The 17,785-nt window shown below is 34.9% G+C and overlaps 1 protein-coding gene across 2 annotated transcripts in view; it reads right to left on the bottom strand.

The window, feature by feature from the left end:
* Positions 1 to 17,785, bottom strand: part of LOC118205227 (syntaxin-1A-like) — an 83,454-nt gene that overhangs the window by 52,279 nt on the left and 13,390 nt on the right. For both annotated transcript variants that reach the window (XR_015041449.1, XM_085817884.1), the window contains exons 3-4: positions 8,821 to 8,895; positions 1,380 to 1,444 (exon numbers count right to left, since the gene is read on the bottom strand). Coding sequence is in view for 1 of the 2 variants with exons in the window: in XM_085817884.1 (XP_085674010.1) it covers positions 1,380 to 1,444; positions 8,821 to 8,895 (140 nt within the window). In the remaining variant the exon portion in view is untranslated. The remainder of the gene's footprint in view (positions 1 to 1,379; positions 1,445 to 8,820; positions 8,896 to 17,785) is intronic.

Genomic DNA, 17,785 nt, shown 5'->3' with positions numbered 1-17,785 from the left:
CATTTTTTTTATTCTCGAATTTTATTGTTGTTCTATGCACAGAAAGGTCATTTTTAGGGAATCTCAAAAGTACAGTTGAAAGAAATCAGTCTAGGAAGTGAGCGGTTTGCTTGAGATGATTCTAGCGATTCCACTTTTCGTTCAATTCTTTCTGCTTCCCCCCCCCCCCCATCTTTGCACACCGCTCTTGATCCACGCCAGTTCCGAGCGTATTCATCAAGCTCTCTGTTTGTGAGCGATGAATCGTTAAAAAATACTGATACACTTCAGCGATGGAACGGTTACCATCTGTTCTATGTAGAAAGGTCTTTTTTAGGGAATCTCAAAAGTACAGTTGAAAAAAAATCAGTCTAGGATGTGAGCGGTTTGCTTGAGATGATTCTAGCGATTCCACTTTTTGTTCAATTCTTTCTGCTCCCCCCCCCCCCATCTTTGCACACCGCTCTTGATCCACGCCAGTTCCGAGCACATTCATCAAGCTCTCTGTTTGTGAGCGATAAATCGTTAAAAAGTACTGATACACTTCAGCGATGGAACGGTTACCATCTGTTCTATGTAGAAAGGTCTTTTTTAGGGAATCTCAAAAGTAGAATTGAAAAAAAATCAGTCTAGGAAGTGAGCGGTTTTCTTGAGATGATTCTAGCGATCCCACTTTTTGTTCAATTCTTTCTGCTTTTTCAACCATACATAAGCAAAGCGATTATTAATAGGAAAGAGTTGTTAGCCCTACGTACTTCTGGCACTTAATTCGATATGATAACGAAATCTTATGCGCCTAATGAAACTTTAACTGACGACGTGTATCTGCTCGTGATTTGAGTCATCAGTCAAAGTGTTTAGCCTTTACTAAAGTATAATTTGAAGGTGATTTCGGACTTCTTTTGTGGTAATTTAAAAATTTTGTTTGAATTTTTGTGGCCGCAGTATACTCTTCAAATGGCCGTTTATTAAAATCCAAACTTTATCACCCATCTCACAAACTATAACTATTAAACGTCACTAAAAATCGTTTAAATTGTAGAAGTGGGCCTGTCTTAGAAAAGCTGAAAGACTGAAAGAGGCTAAAAAAAATAAGGTTTTGAAGCTCCTACAGATGTCTATGATTTAATCATATACAGGTTGCTTACAAATTTTGTGCTCATTATCGATAAGGTATATAAAAAATGTTTGCAATTTATATCTCACTTAAATCTGTTTATATATATAACCTTAAAAATGTTTCCTAGATAGGATAATCTTTTTAATAAAAAAATTCTTATTATATATATACAAGCACTGGTGCTCTGTGCCAGTTTTTTGGAAAGAGGACTTCAGTTTTCATACATTTATGTGAAGTCGAGCCTTTTTTTAATAGGAAGATAAAAAAATACATTGAATACCTGGACATTTTGCATTCGTATAGTGCTTTTCCTCACGTCTTCTTTTTGCCGACTTTCTTTCGCACCTGTAAAATCCAAAAACAGATTAAGTGTAGTTATGATTTAAAGTGTATTTCTGTCGTTCTGCACTTAAGCAGGACGACAGAAATACCGTAATTCCTTACATATTTAAAACGCTGGCTTAAATTTTAAAATGGCGTCATGAATAAGAGGTAGAAAAAGAATCCCATCAAATAAATAATGCAATTACTAAACGACACAGACGCGTTTTTTAACATCCTGCATAAATTTAGATTCCTCGCATGTAAATACATTCACTATCGTGATATCTGATATTAAATTTTAGCCTTAAACAAGCAATTCCCCCCCCCTTTCCGAATTCATTTATCATTTCTTCCTTCGAAGTCTTGCTCATGTTTAATTTTCTTTAAATGATTCATTACGAATGTACAGGCATACATCCGCAGTTCTGTACTAAGGCTAAGAACTGCATTTTAAAACTTAGAATGAATTTGGATCAGAGCCAGCCTTTTAACAGAATGATTAATCGAGGGTTTTCTGAGCACTGTTTGTTCCCAAGCTGTACAGGTCAGAAGCCGTGTCGAATATTTCACGTCTGCTTTGTTTTCTTCCGTAGCTGTTTATGTGAAAATATTATCAGCGGACTGTTAAAATATTTCTTTTCACCATTCTCTTCATTTAACGCTAAGAAAGAATAAATAATCTGGAACAATAAATAAAGATTTTAACACATGTTATTTTATTTTAAATCTTAATCAAGGTTGCAATTATGCATGTAATAATAAATTGTTTAGTGATGTGATGTGACGTAGATAGAAGATGAAGACCCATGCACTGATACTTTTACTTCTTTGTATAAAGTAAAGGAAGTACTGCATTCGGAGAAAGATTCCTGGTATTGAATTGCAACAGAAATATTCATTCTGACAGTACCTGAATCCATTTGAACTATTTTGTTTCGTGTACTGTGCGTACTGATAGAATAAAGGACTTTTTCCCCCAAAACGGACTGTAAAATGGATTTAAAGTGCATTGAAAAGGGATTTTTTTTCATGACGTCTGTACGTACGTACGCATGTACGTTTATATGTATCTTGCATAACTGAGAGGAAAAAATCATTAGCCGTAGAACGTTGAAATTTTGTATATGGTTCTGCCCCTAGTTGTACACCTGCCTTTTTTATTGCGATTTACAGAACTCAACGTGTATCTTTCTCTCTCTCCATCCATACACACACACGTAATAAAAGCAAATTTCAGAGAAGTCTTGATTTAGGAACACTGCCACGTGGAAGCGTTGAAATGCTGATTACGAAGATAAGTGATACTTAAATCGGCATGCAAGCCTGAATATTGCCTACGAGCACGAAGGAAAAGAAACCATCGGGTACTTAGGTATTATCGCAACTACCTTGGCGCAGTTTGGTGGATTTTACGGAATAAAAAGAGGATTTACTTTTATTGTAAAATATTATATATTGCATATATACCTTTTCTACGTTTAAACTGTGTATTTATTGCAAAAGATAATCAATAAAACTAGTTACAAATGGTCTTTTGTTTTTGTTGTCGTGGAAATTTCGTAGCGATCGCTCTGACAAAGAATTCGAAGCATTGTTCCTTTAAAGATTTTAAGGCAAAATAATGTATTCCTGCAGAAATTTCTTTCTTCTAGTATAAAAAAATCTTACAAACACAAATTTTAAAACCGAGTTTAAGATAAAAAAGTAATCACAGTTCTTCTATAAAAGCCGCTGGAACTTGGAATACGAAAGAACGCATACGAAAACGACGACATTGGAAACCGAATATTTGTCATGCGACTGGTTGCCTTAATAATTGTTATGTGCATGATTACTAGAGTTTGGCGTATTCTAAAGCTTTGGCGATTTCTAACAAGGTGGTTGCGATAATACGTAAGTACCAACCACTACGCTTAGGCCTTCAGGCTGCCGTGACTGAGCCATGACTACAAGGCTGTGAATGCTAATGAATAAATTTGCTTAAAGCTTTAAGTCTAAACTACATCTTTTTTATTTCTAATTTAGAGTTCTTGTTTGTTTGCTGTCGTTTCCATGAAGTCAGTTAGATAGTACTATGGGCGGTTCAGACCGCCTTAGCTATTTCTAGGGAATTTCCTTTATAGAGGTTTTTCCTGGGGGAGGGCAATCACTAATTTGCTTCATTGCAGCCAAGATGGCGGGGCAGAAGAAGATGGGTTCTGGTCCAAGTTCGATTCCAGGACAGTTTCTGCAGACAGGGTAGGTTCTTGTTTTTTCTGGTAAGATTTTCATCCCTGTAAAATGGTTAGTTTTAAGTGTTCCCAAGATTTTTGAAATAATTCTGGTTGGCGTTGAGTTCGCATAGCTGAAATTTCTGCCTGATGGTCAGATTTTTTAGTTTTAACTTAGCAACAGAATTCATCATTCAGTGAGGCAAGGATGATGCGATTCTTCATTTAGTTGTCTCGCTTCTTTTGGCCAGGGCGTCTGCAGCCTCATTGCCGTCTATGCCGACGTGAGCTGATATCCATTGATGATCCATACAATGATTATTTAGTTGATCGATGTGGGCCAGAGCATTATGTATTTCATGGATCTGTCTTGAATTGCCTGAAGGGCAGCCTGGAGTCACTGAAGATTATTATTCCTTTGTCCTTCTCGGAGTTTTTGAGCTTGATATAGATGTTTACTCTTGTATGGAAAGAAGCTCACAGGTGTAATTTGAAGCAATTTTTCCTGCTCTTATTTTATGTTGTTTAATGCTGCCTTCTGGAAAATAAAGTTTATTCCAACTCCACCGTTAATTAGAGGTTGATCTGAAGATCCATCTGTGAAGACGTAAACACAGTCATTCTCTGAGTACAATTCTGTGGTCCCGATTCCTTTGGCTTATATGTTGATAGCTGGTTCTTTTTTGGAGCATTGTTCAAGACGATTAATAGCAATTGTAGTACTTTGAGATAGCAAAGATGATTAAAGATGGCTTCTGTAGAATGGTATGCTTGTAATGTTCCAGGTCGTTTGCTCTCTCATCTCTTGATCGTACTGCAAGGTGGAAGACCTTTTAAGCCTTGCGTTTCCGCTCCGCAACTGAAAGGTTTTTTTTTTGCTCATGTGATATTCGTTACAACTTCTGATCTTCTTGGTGAATTTGCAAACATTAAATTCTTTTCTGTTTTCTAAGGTCTCCGGGCCACATTCTTGCTGTGATTTCAGATTATTTGTGGATGAGACTGCTCCGGTAATAATTTGGCTTCTGTAGAATGGTATGCTTGTAATGTTACAGGTCGTTTGCTCTCTCATCTCTTGATCGTACTGCAAGGTGGAAGACCTTTTAAGCCTTGCGTTTCCGCTCCGCAACTGAAAGGTTTTTTTTTTGCTCATGTGATATTCGTTACAACTTCTGATCTTCTTGGTGAATTTGCTAACATTAAATTCTTTTCTGTTTTCTAAGGTCTCCGGGCCACATTCTTGCTGTGATTTCAGATTATTTGTGGATGAGACTGCTCCGGTAATAATTTGGCTTCTGTAGAATGGTATACTTGTAATGTTCCAGGTCGTTTGCTCTCTCATCTCTTGATCGTACTGCAAGGTGGAAGACCTTTTAAGCCTTGCGTTTCCGCTCCGCAACAGAAAGGTTTTTTTTTTTGCTCATGTGATATTCGTTACAACTTCTGATCTTCTTGGTGAATTTGCAAACATTAAATTCTTTTCTGTTTTCTAAGGTCTCCGGGCCACATTCTTGCTGTGATTTCAGATTATTTGTGGATGAGACTGCTCCGGTAATAATTTGGCTTCTGTAGAATGGTATGCTTGTAATGTTACAGGTCGTTTGCTCTCTCATCTCTTGATCGTACTGCAAGGTGGAAGACCTTTTAAGCCTTGCGTTTCCGCTCCGCAACTGAAAGGTTTTTTTTTTTGCTCATGTGATATTCGTTACAACTTCTGATCTTCTTGGTGAATTTGCAAACATTAAATTCTTTTCTGTTTTCTAAGGTCTCCGGGCCACATTCTTGCTGTGATTTCAGATTATTTGTGGATGAGACTGCTCCGGTAATAATTTGGCTTCTGTAGAATGGTATGCTTGTAATGTTACAGGTCGTTTGTTCTCTCATCTCTTGATCGTACTGCAAGGTGGAAGACCTTTTAAGCCTTGCGTTTCCGCTCCGCAACTGAAAGGTTTTTTTTTTGCTCATGTGATATTCGTTACAACTTCTGATCTTCTTGGTGAATTTGCAAACATTAAATTCTTTTCTGTTTTCTAAGGTCTCCGGGCCACATTCTTGCTGTGATTTCAGATTATTTGTGGATGAGACTGCTCCGGTAATAATTTGGCTTCTGTAGAATGGTATGCTTGTAATGTTACAGGTCGTTTGCTCTCTCATCTCTTGATCGTACTGCAAGGTGGAAGACCTTTTAAGCCTTGCGTTTCCGCTCCGCAACTGAAAGGTTTTTTTTTTGCTCATGTGATATTCGTTACAACTTCTGATCTTCTTGGTGAATTTGCTAACATTAAATTCTTTTCTGTTTTCTAAGGTCTCCGGGCCACATTCTTGCTGTGATTTCAGATTATTTGTGGATGAGACTGCTCCGGTAATAATTTGGCTTCTGTAGAATGGTATACTTGTAATGTTCCAGGTCGTTTGCTCTCTCATCTCTTGATCGTACTGCAAGGTGGAAGACCTTTTAAGCCTTGCGTTTCCGCTCCGCAACTGAAAGGTTTTTTTTTTTTGCTCATGTGATATTCGTTACAACTTCTGATCTTCTTGGTGAATTTGCAAACATTAAATTCTTTTCTGTTTTCTAAGGTCTCCGGGCCACATTCTTGCTGTGATTTCAGATTATTTGTGGATGAGACTGCTCCGGTAATAATTTGGCTTCTGTAGAATGGTATGCTTGTAATGTTACAGGTCGTTTGCTCTCTCATCTCTTGATCGTACTGCAAGGTGGAAGACCTTTTAAGCCTTGCGTTTCCGCTCCGCAACTGAAAGGTTTTTTTTTTTTGCTCATGTGATATTCGTTACAACTTCTGATCTTCTTGGTGAATTTGCAAACATTAAATTCTTTTCTGTTTTCTAAGGTCTCCGGGCCACATTCTTGCTGTGATTTCAGATTATTTGTGGATGAGACTGCTCCGGTAATAATTTGGCTTCTGTAGAATGGTATGCTTGTAATGTTACAGGTCGTTTGTTCTCTCATCTCTTGATCGTACTGCAAGGTGGAAGACCTTTTAAGCCTTGCGTTTCCGCTCCGCAACTGAAAGGTTTTTTTTTTGCTCATGTGATATTCGTTACAACTTCTGATCTTCTTGGTGAATTTGCAAACATTAAATTCTTTTCTGTTTTCTAAGGTCTCCGGGCCACATTCCTGCTGTGATTTCAGATTATTTGTGGATGAGACTGCTCCGGTAATAATTTGCCTTCTGTAGAATGGTATGCTTGTAATGTTCCAGGTCGTTTGCTCTCTCATCTCTTGATCGTACTGCAAGGTGGAAGACCTTTTAAGCCTTGCGTTTCCGCTCCGCAACTGAAAGGTTTTTTTTTTTTGCTCATGTGATATTCGTTACAACTTCTGATCTTCTTGGTGAATTTGCAAACATTAAATTCTTTTCTGTTTTCTAAGGTCTCCGGGCCACATTCTTGCTGTGATTTCAGATTATTTGTGGATGAGACTGCTCCGGTAATAATTTGGCTTCTGTAGAATGGTATGCTTGTAATGTTACAGGTCGTTTGCTCTCTCATCTCTTGATCGTACTGCAAGGTGGAAGACCTTTTAAGCCTTGCGTTTCCGCTCCGCAACTGAAAGGTTTTTTTTTTGCTCATGTGATATTCGTTACAACTTCTGATCTTCTTGGTGAATTTGCTAACATTAAATTCTTTTCTGTTTTCTAAGGTCTCCGGGCCACATTCTTGCTGTGATTTCAGATTATTTGTGGATGAGACTGCTCCGGTAATAATTTTTTGCTCCTGCTTGTATGTTATTGAGCTTTCCTAATGTAGATTCTGAAGCGTATGACCATACTGATGTTACATACTCTATGATGGGCCTGGTAAGAGCGGTGTAGATAGTTTTTAAAGTCTTGGTATTTGGTCCCCAATCGGTGCCACATAGAAGTCTAATTTTCAGGCTTCAGAGTGACTTATTTATACATTTCTTGACATGTTCAGTAAAACGTAACTCTGCGTCCATAACTAGTCCTGAATAGACTGGGTTTTCTATCTTTGCAAATGTTTGTTTAGCGATAAATTTGGTGAGAAGAGATGTCTATTTTTCCTACCAATGGGAAAAAACGCTGCAAGATGATTTCTGTGGGGTAATTTTCAGTTTAAGGTATTTCGCTCATTTCTATATACCATTTAGGATTTCTCAAATTGATTTAGTTGCATCATTGTGCCATATGGCAATATCATCAGCATAGCACCGTACTTTTATATCTCTTTCGAATGTTGTTAACATACATAAGAAGCAGCAAGGGACTAAGAACAGGTCTACCCTAGGTCTTTTTGATTTTTTGAGTTGACTCTATTAAACCTTACTTTGATTTCTCTATTTCTGAGGAAGTCAGAAATCCATATAAGGGCATTACCTTGTGCTCCCATTTCATTTGCAATTTGAATCAGTTTATTTCTTCAGACGGTACCGAATAGTGCGTTAAGTCGAAGAAAACTGTAGTTTCCTTGTATGGCTATGCTTGAGGACCATCATTAATTGATTGACAGAGATTTAGGGTTCTAATCAGGATATTTAATTCACATAAAGCATTTAAAGCTCCTTAAAATTTTAAAAATGACACTACAATAAGGTTGATTGAGACTTCGAATTTTCTAAATATACAGCTGTATCACTGGAGGGAGGGGGGAACTCGCATTTAAGAAAACGCGAAGTTTAAAAGAGCTTTTAAATAATTGTTAGTTTTAGTAAAAATAGAATGTAAACGAACCTGTGCAGTTTTCCTTTCCTTTCTCTTGCTAAATGGCTTGGTTGTTCTGATTTACAGACCTTTTTTGAGCAAACTACATTGGCAAATCTATTTATTATGTTCAAATGATAAAGAGAATTTTACTCGTGCTGTTTTAAGACAGTACCTACAATCGCGAATTACAGAAACACATTCCAGATTACTATTTCCCTAACAGAAATATGATTCAAAAGCATCATGTCTAAGTTTCAATGAATTAGCATAAATTTCTTTTAAAAAAAGTCTCCTTCTTTTTAAAAGAAATTTATGCTAATTCATTGTGAATTTCGTCCTCAAACTGCTTTAGATACGAAATTTTCAAAGAAAAGTTGCAGCATGAATAAAATAATAGTTATTCTTAGAAGGAACAAAAGCGTAATGCTGTAAGCTCACTAGTTATTTGATAAGCATTAATAAGCTTCCCTGCATGCGAATAAGCTCTAACGGAGAGAGTTTTTACCTTTCAGTAAAGTCCATGTGCGGGCAGAATAATTCTGAATCTTGGCCATTATTTTGTCCAGATCTCGATAATCATCTGAAAAACAAATTAAAAGTAAATTTATTTCTATATAGTGAATAAAATGTTATTGATCAAGAGACTATAGAAAAAAGTATTTATTTAATTTATGGAAGTATATTCATGCTATTGTAAGATTTTTATCTAGGAGAGGGAGAAAGAGATAGAAAAGTGCTGGGGAGAAAAAGTAAATTTCCCCGATTTTTTCAAGTACATCATCTAAGCTATGTTTCTAATGCCTTCCATACTGCAGATACAGATGTATGTAATATAACATGTGTTAGTATGGGAAACAGTAGACTTTGCAATAGTCTTTTTTCCTAATCTTTTCTCTTACAAACCTGGTGTGTGATAGAACTACTTTTACACGAAAGCAGAATATTAAAAAGTTTCGTTTAGTTTTTTCCCCACATTTATGTTATAAATGCTACAAATAAAACAAGATAAAATACGTAAATTTGACCAGTTTGAGTTATATCATTATTCAATAATCAAGGCTCAGAATTTTAAGTCATAGCTTAGTTCTTTTCTTGTAATTACCAAAATTTGACTGCGACTTAAAATACCGTAATCAAAGAACCACTGTGCAAAAATTTCAAAATTATATTTTCTGCGCGTGAAATCACTCCGATTTGAATAGCAGCAGTTCTACAAGAATTACTGGTTCTTTGGAAACTTGTGCTGTTTCCAAGTCTTCGAAACTTTCTTTACCGATATCTAAGAAGTTGTACTATTTAGAGTAATTATGTTTTCTAATTTTGCCCATTTTTACTTCCTTGTACGAAGTAAAAAGGAAGTATTGTAATCGCGAAAAGTTTCAGGCAGCATATTTCAACGAAAATATCCATTTTGACCGCTATCGAATGCAATTTAACGATGTTTTTGCGTGATATTTGTGCGTAAGGACAGAATAAAAGACACCTTTCCTCAAAAAAATTTATAAAACTGCTTTAAAATTAATTCTGAAAAGAATTTTTCGTGGCGTCTGTACGAACGTATGTACGTACGTATCTCGCATAACTCAAAAACGAGTAGCCTCAGAACGTTGAAATTTTGTATATAGGACTGCTATAACATGAAGATGTGCACCTCGTATTTTGGTTGCAATCGGCCGCACCAAACGTATATAAATATATTTATATATATATCCACTCTGTTACCCGGCTCAGTGATCTCAGTTTCTTTACTCTTATATGTTTGTAAATTGTACATTTTTTGCTTTAAAAATGATTGAATTATGTTGCTCTTATCTTCCGGTTAAGGTTTTTATGCCTTTAGTAAATTTGTATGCAATATTTTTAGAATTATCAACAATTTTAAAGTTGTTTAAGTACCGCTAAGCCTTTTTTTTTATGGCGGCCATTGATTGTTTACATTTGAAACAGCAGACTAGTGGATTTGCTGCCAATCTAGAGAAACTTAGCTTCGCAACAACAAAGATAACGCCTTCATTTATTATTGCCAATTAAATCATGTTTAATCCTTCTGGAATTTTTTCAGGGAAATAAGTGTTTAAGATTTACTTCGTAATTTTTAATATAAATATTTTGAGTTTATATGTATTTTTGCCTTGTCGCGAAGTGAGAACTGAACTAATTGAATGAGAAATACTCAATCGTCTGTGAAAAACTGTTTCTTTTTTGTTTTGTTTGCTTAATTTCTTTTATACATCATTCTAGCTTTATTATAGTATTTGAATAGAACATGTGGCACCGATTAGATAATTCTTTTCTTTAAATGATATAAATTTTGTGTATTCTGAGTTATAATATGAACGAAATGTAACACTGTTAAGTGACTCTAGCGCCAAAGTGTCGCTATGGTAAACAAATATTAGAGTGAATTTTAAAGAATGCATTTATTCTATTGTGGTTTATGCGCTGTCGGCGAAGTAGATTTAATTCAATGCAATAAGTTTAAATGAAATGCAAGAAAAAATGCGTATAATTTAATATTCCGTACAAGGAAGTCATGTAGTGTACACATCAGATTTTTATGACTAAAATACGACTTATGCTTCAAATCGATTTGTCGCTACTTACGTGTTAACGGAGAAAAAAGTAAAATTTGACAAAAAAAGAGCGAATAGCTGCCAACTTTGGCACCATAACACACATTAATCGTTATTGCAACCGTATCAAGAACATCAACAAACCGCAGTTTTAAAGAACCTTTTTTCCTACTTCTTTTTTCTGCGTTTTTCCGTAATGGTCTGATAGGAAAGCAAAAATTAATACAGTATTTGGTGTGTGCATGATTATTTTTTTACCAATAGTGTGCTTGTGGGTTTTCTAATTGGCGAAAAATTGCTTATGAATATTGAATTAACACGCGTGTTACTTCTTTTCACTTAGAATTGGAGCGGTAAATTCTCAGTAATGCAATAAGGCAGTTTTTGTTACATATTTTTAGAGGTGATACTTTAAAATCTCCAATCAAATTTCTTTGCATGTTGATGTACTCAATTTAAATACAATTTTTAGACAGGTATTTGACAAAAGATTGCTATTTCTTAGGCAAGCAGATTTTTAAATATTTTGCCAACATTTTTCAAGCTTCGAAAATGAGAGCAATGAAAAACAGTCAGAGTCTGAATCATTTAGCAGTCAGCTGGTTGGTTCTGTTTGCACCTGCTGAGTTATCATCAACATTGAGCAGTCAAAAAATATTAGTTCTCTCTCTTGCACTCGACGCTTTAACATGAATATTAATACGTCAAAAAATTATTCGAGATACTCATTGCGGTTTGAAAACAAGGGTTTTACAGAACGTTTACAAAAACGTTAAAAAAACGTTTTACAGAATACAGGTACACTGCGAGGGAGGAAAAAAAATTGGCATAGTTCTATATCTTCCGTTCTACTGGGCCGATTGACGAAATTCAAATTGCTTTTTTCATGTCTCGAAAGTGCAACTTAGGATATGTATTAGATTTATATATAGCATTGTTCTAACATAGGTACATTGACAGAAAAATGGGACTTTTTCTGAAAGAACACAACATTTTTTTTTCATATTTCATTTCTACGACTCAAATTATGCCTAAATATTAAATTTTGTAAAATTTGGTGCGAAATTTACGCAGAAATTCAAAATTTTATCTTGGCGCAATTTTTTTCAGTTTCAGCCAAGAATAATTCCCTTGGCGAACTTCTTAATATATGGCAACCTATTTTTCTTTCCCTTCCATTATGCAAGATGGGAAAAAAAGTCACATCGTTCCCTACCTTTTTACATTGTGCATGAGCGGAAAAAAGTCAGCGTTCCTACTTTCAAATAACTTTAACAAAGTGCCTAAACTACGTTTGATGTAATTATCGCTTTTAACAAATATGCCAAATTTCATAACACGCCAATATAGTATAAATTTACTTATATCTTCGGTAATTTTGAATAAAAAACTTAAATATTTTGCTGGTATGCTTAGAAATACGTTTACTTTAAGACGATGGTAAAAATGTTATAGGTTAAATGTTAATGGTAAAAATGTTATAGGTTATAGGTAAATTATTGAATTCGTTACAGAATCGAGGGCTTATTAGAAAATAAAAACTCAAAAATAAAATTTCAATTCAACAGCAATATCGCATGAGTATATCTTTAGAATATCCGATATAGTCTCGCACGCTGGAGATAAAAATGTTTTTCTTTTTTCCCCCGTATAGTGTTGCCATTGCTCGCTTTGAAATCGTCGAGTTTGTTAATCAAAAATTCGTTAAAGTGTTACAAAATATGAAACCGATAATAAAACAAATTTCAAATTCCAAATTCAGTCTTCCAGATACCCATATTCAAGTGAAGGACTACGTTATTCAAAATTTGATGGCTCTAGATACCAATGTTTTACCCCAATGCGACAAACATAGTCAGATTCTTCATTATTTAATTTCTTTAAATATAACACAGGACTCTAATATTTGGTGGCAACAATTTGAAAAATGAACAGACATTTATTTGAAAAGTGAACCAACGCAAAATGCGCAAACGAAATTAAATAGGGGCTAACGTTCGCTGGGCTAATAATAATTTTTAAGCTGAATAATCTCTGTTGCAATGAAATATGACAAATGGAAAAAAAAAAAGGCCCATGAGCGGCCGAGCGATAAAGACCCTGAACACTGCTAGTTCAACCTGAGGCACGTTTTCCACAAATGGGCTGGCTACATGGGCGTTTTCGTGGTTTTTGCGAAGTGTATCGTGTTAATACAAGCCACTTTCCCTTTGAAAGTCGTCCACGTAGGCATTCCTCCCTTCTGTGTAGTGCTTTAGGGAGAAACACGTAAATAATAATAAGTGAAAAAATATAAAATTTCTTTTATTTCAATAAAATTACAATGAAAAAATACCTTATTAAACATGTGGTATAAGGTATTTCTCCCACTTCCCTAGCGTGCCTTCGTGGTGTAGTGGTTCTGCACACTGGCCTGGTATTCCAGAGGTCCGTGGTTGGATTCCCGGCGAAGGCGGTTGCATATTTTTCATCTTTTCTGCTTCCAATTAACCTAATGACTCTACAAGTGACGCCCTGACTAAAAGGGTTGTGGATGATGATTCTCCGCACCCAGGATTTGGCGACTAGGTCCCCTAAAACCCTAGTCGCCCTTTAAAGAGAGGAGTATATAAGGTATTTCTCTCACTTCCCTAGCATGCCTTCGTGGTGTAGTGGTTCTGCACACTGAGCTGGTGTTCCAGAGGTCCGTGGTTCGATTCCCGGCGAAGGCGGTTGCATATTTTTCATCTTTTCTGCTTCCAATTAACCTAATGACTACAGTGGTACCTATTTTACCGCAGTGTTTCGAACATCTGAATAGACAGCGGTATCCGTTAGTTCAAAAATTTGTTGTTCTGTTGCACAACATATGTATGTATGTTTCTCGCATTGTGAAAAACTGCGACACACCAGAATCTCCGCTTTCAAACGTGTGTAGCCATGTGTGTGAACATGTGCATCTCGAAGCCTGAATTGTGTGTTTTTTATTTTATTATTTATTTATTTATTTATTGCGCATTTTGTGCGAATTTAATGATATTCCGTTTTTAACAAATTCGGCGGTTTAAAAGCAACGTGTTGCCACCCAGGAAACCTTAATATATTTACGCTTCAAATTTAATCAGAAATATCTCATGTTTAAATGAAATGTGTTGTTACTCTACAAAGCGTAAGATACTCATGTTTGGGTTTAATCAGCAAACTCTTCGATTTTAATAAAACGTATCGCCACTCCCCGAAATAAAATATTTTTATTTTCCACCCGCCAGTGTATTTGTGCCTTTCGGCAAAGCTTGAGCTATTTATTTTTTCTTTCAAATTTAATTTATCTGATAATTATTAACAAACTAAAACATCTAACAGCAATAAATGCAGTTCTTCAAGTATTAGATTTTCTTTCCTTTAATCTTCCTTTCGTTTGCCATGCTGAAAGCAAAGAGATGCATAGCTTAGCGCTGTTTCCGGACGGGTTTATTGTATCATAAAACATTGCTACAAAATTTAAACACAAAAGGTTTTAACTATTTTTCTACTATTTTTACTTCCTTGTACGAAGTAAAAAGGAAGTATTGTAATCGCGAAAAGTTTCAGGCAGCATATTTCAACGAAAATATCCATTTTGACCGCTATCGAATGCAATTTAACGATGTTTTTGCGTGTTGTCTGTATGTAAGGACAGAATAAAATACTCTTTTCCTTCAAAAAAATTATAAAACTGCTTTAAAATTAATTCTGAAGAGAATTTTTCGCGGCGTCTGTACGAACGTATGTACGTACGTGCGTTCGTACATACGTTCGTGCGTACGTACGTATCTCGCATAACTCAAAAACGAATAGCCTCAGAACGTTGAAATTTTGTATATAGGACTGCTATAACATGTAGATGTGCACCTCGTATTTTGGTTGCAATCGGCCGCACCAAACGTATATAAATATATTTACATATATATCCACTCTGTTACCCGGCTCAGTGATCTCAGTTTCTTTACTATTATATGTTTGTAAATTGTACATTTTTTGCTTTAAAAATGATTCAATTATGTTGTTTTTATCTTCCGGTTGAGGATTTTATGCCTTTAGTAAATCTGTGTGCAATATTTTTAAAATTATCAGCAATTTTAAAGTTGTTTAATTGCCGCTAAGCCTTTTTTAATGGCGACCATTGATGTTTACATTTGAAACAGGAGACTAGTGGATTTGTTGCCAATCTAGAGAAACTTAGCTTCGCAACAACAAAGATAACGCATTCATTTATGATTATCAATTAAATCATGCTTAATTCTTTCTGGAATTTTTTCGAGGAAATAAGCGTTTGAGATTTACTTCGTAATTTTTAATATAGATATTTTGAGTTTTTATGTATTTTTGCCTTCTCGCGAAATGAGAACTGAATTAATTCAATGAGAAATACTCAATCGTCTGTGAAAAACTGTTTCTTTTTTGTTTTATTTGCTTAATTTCTTTTATACATCGTTCTAGCTTTATTACAGTATTTGAATAGAACATGTGGCAACGATTAGATAATTCTTTAAAAGATATACATTTTGTGCATTCTGAGTTATAATATGAATGAAATATAATACTGTTAAATAAACCTAGTGCCAGAGTGTCGCTATGGTAAACAAAGTGAATTTTAAAGAATGCATTTATTCTCTTCTGGTTTATGCGCTGTCGGCGAAGTAGGTTTAATTCAATCTAATAAGTTTAAATAAAATGCAAGAAAAAATGCGTATAATTTAATATTCCGTACAAGGAAGTCATGTGGTGTACACATCAGATTTTTTTACTTCCTTGTACAAAGCAATTTAACAATGTTTTTGCTGGACATCTGTACGTATGAAAAGAATAAAGGAATCTTTTACCCCGCAAAAATTATAAAACTGATTTAAAATTGATTCAGAAGGCACTTTCTCGTGGAGTATGTATGTATCTCGCATGACTTAAAAACAAAGCCTCAGAACGTTGAAATTTTGTATGTAGAACAGCTATAGTATGTAGTTGTGCACCTCCCTTTTTGGTGGCAATCGGCCGCACCAAAAGTATATATATATATGCCCACTCTGTTACTCGGCTCCGTGAGCTCAGTTTTTTTTTTCTTATATGTTGGTAAATTTTGCATTTTTTGCTTTAAAAATGATTGAGTTATGTTGCTTTTATCTTCCGGTTTTTAATGCCTTTAGTTAACCTGAATGCAATATTTGCAGAATTATCAACAATTTAAAAGTTGTTTAAGTGCGGCTAAGCCTAATTTATTTACCACAGCAGCCATATTTGTTTACGTTTGAAACTTAATAGAATAGCGGATTTGTTGCCAATCTAAAGAAACTAAGCTTCGCAACAACAACAGCTGTTCCTTTCTTATTTGTCTATTTTCTTATTTTATACATCGTTTTAGATTTATTATAGTATTTGAATACAACATGTGGCAACGATTAGATAATTCTTCAGATGATATCATTTTTGCGCATTCTTAGTTATAAAATGAATGCCGTGTAACGCTGTTAAGTGAACCCAGCGCCAGAGTGTCACTATGGTAAATAAATATAGTGATTTTAAAGAGTGCATTTATTCTATTCCGGTTTACGTGCTATCGACGAAGCAGATTTTATTCAATCCAATAAAGTTTAAATGAAATGCAGGAAAAATGCGTATAATTTAATATTCCGTGCAAGGAAGTTATGTGATGTACACATCAGAATTTTTTAATTTATTAATTGGCATCAATGAAAATTTATGCTTTATTTTTGTTTCAGTTGAATAAAATAGGTTATGTAAAATAATATTTATGTTTCATTTTAGCATGGCAAAATCAGTAACAGGGCTAAGGGGCAATTTGTCCAGAAGGGCTATTAATTTCCTTTTGGCATTTTGCGTTGGTTCACTATAAACGGTGTTTCGCTTATAAAATTATTGCTACCAAATATTAGAACCTTGCATTATATTTAAAGAAATTAAATAATGAACAATCTGCATGAATGTACATATGTTTCCCGCACTGGGAAAAAACAACGGTACCTATCATCAGATTTTGAATAACGGAGTCCTCCACTTGGATCTGGGCATCTGGAAGCCCAAATTTGGTATTTGGAATTTCTTTTATTATCTATTTCATATTTTGTTAAACTTTAATGAATTTTTGATTAACAACTCGATTTCAAAACAAGCAATGGCGAATTTGCACAAGGGGGGGGGACATTATTATTTCCAGCGCGCGAGACTGTGTATCGAAAAGTCTAAAGATATGCTCTTTTTATATAGTTTGTGATATTGCTGCTGAACTGAATTTTATCGTTTAAGTGCGAAGAACGTGATATTTAATAAATAAAGATAACACATAAAACTTTAAAATAACGCTTCTTCGGGCGTAATATAAAATCTGAAAGCGTTCAGATTTTATATTACCCCCAAAGAAGCGTTATTTTAACGTTAAAATCTGAAGGCGTTCGGATTTTTTTTTCACGTTAGCGATAAGATAATGGTGCATGTAACGAATATGATGGTATTTAAATGTGGTTTCTTAACTCTTTTAAGGCGTAACTGCTTGTACAGTCAGCCGCCTAGAATAGTTATTATAAATTTAAAAAATATGTAATGATTTAATGAATCCAGTTACTAATTTTACAGGTCAGCAAGTAATTAACGATAACAGAGGAGAACTGCTTATATTACTTTTAAATCGCTCAGTTTGTTTATCAGTAATAGACAGAGAAAATTTGAAAGAAAAATGAATTACGTTACGCTTTAGCGAATGACAGTACAATGGCGCGTGTAAGACAAAAGTATTTTATGTCGAGTAATGGCAACACATTTCTTTTCAATTGCTGAGCCTGTTGATTAAATCTGGAAGACGAACATCTTATACTTTGCATAGTGGCCAAAACTGCTAAGTTTTCTTAATCAAAAATTCGCAAAAAAATT

This window comes from Stegodyphus dumicola, chromosome 6, assembly GCF_044657685.1.
Source record: "Stegodyphus dumicola isolate Sdum_Otavi_A_Nest chromosome 6, ASM4465768v1".
NCBI lineage: Eukaryota > Metazoa > Arthropoda > Arachnida > Araneae > Eresidae > Stegodyphus > Stegodyphus dumicola.
Note: the sequence above shows the minus strand (reverse complement) of the source record. Positions and strands in the feature narration are given on the sequence as shown.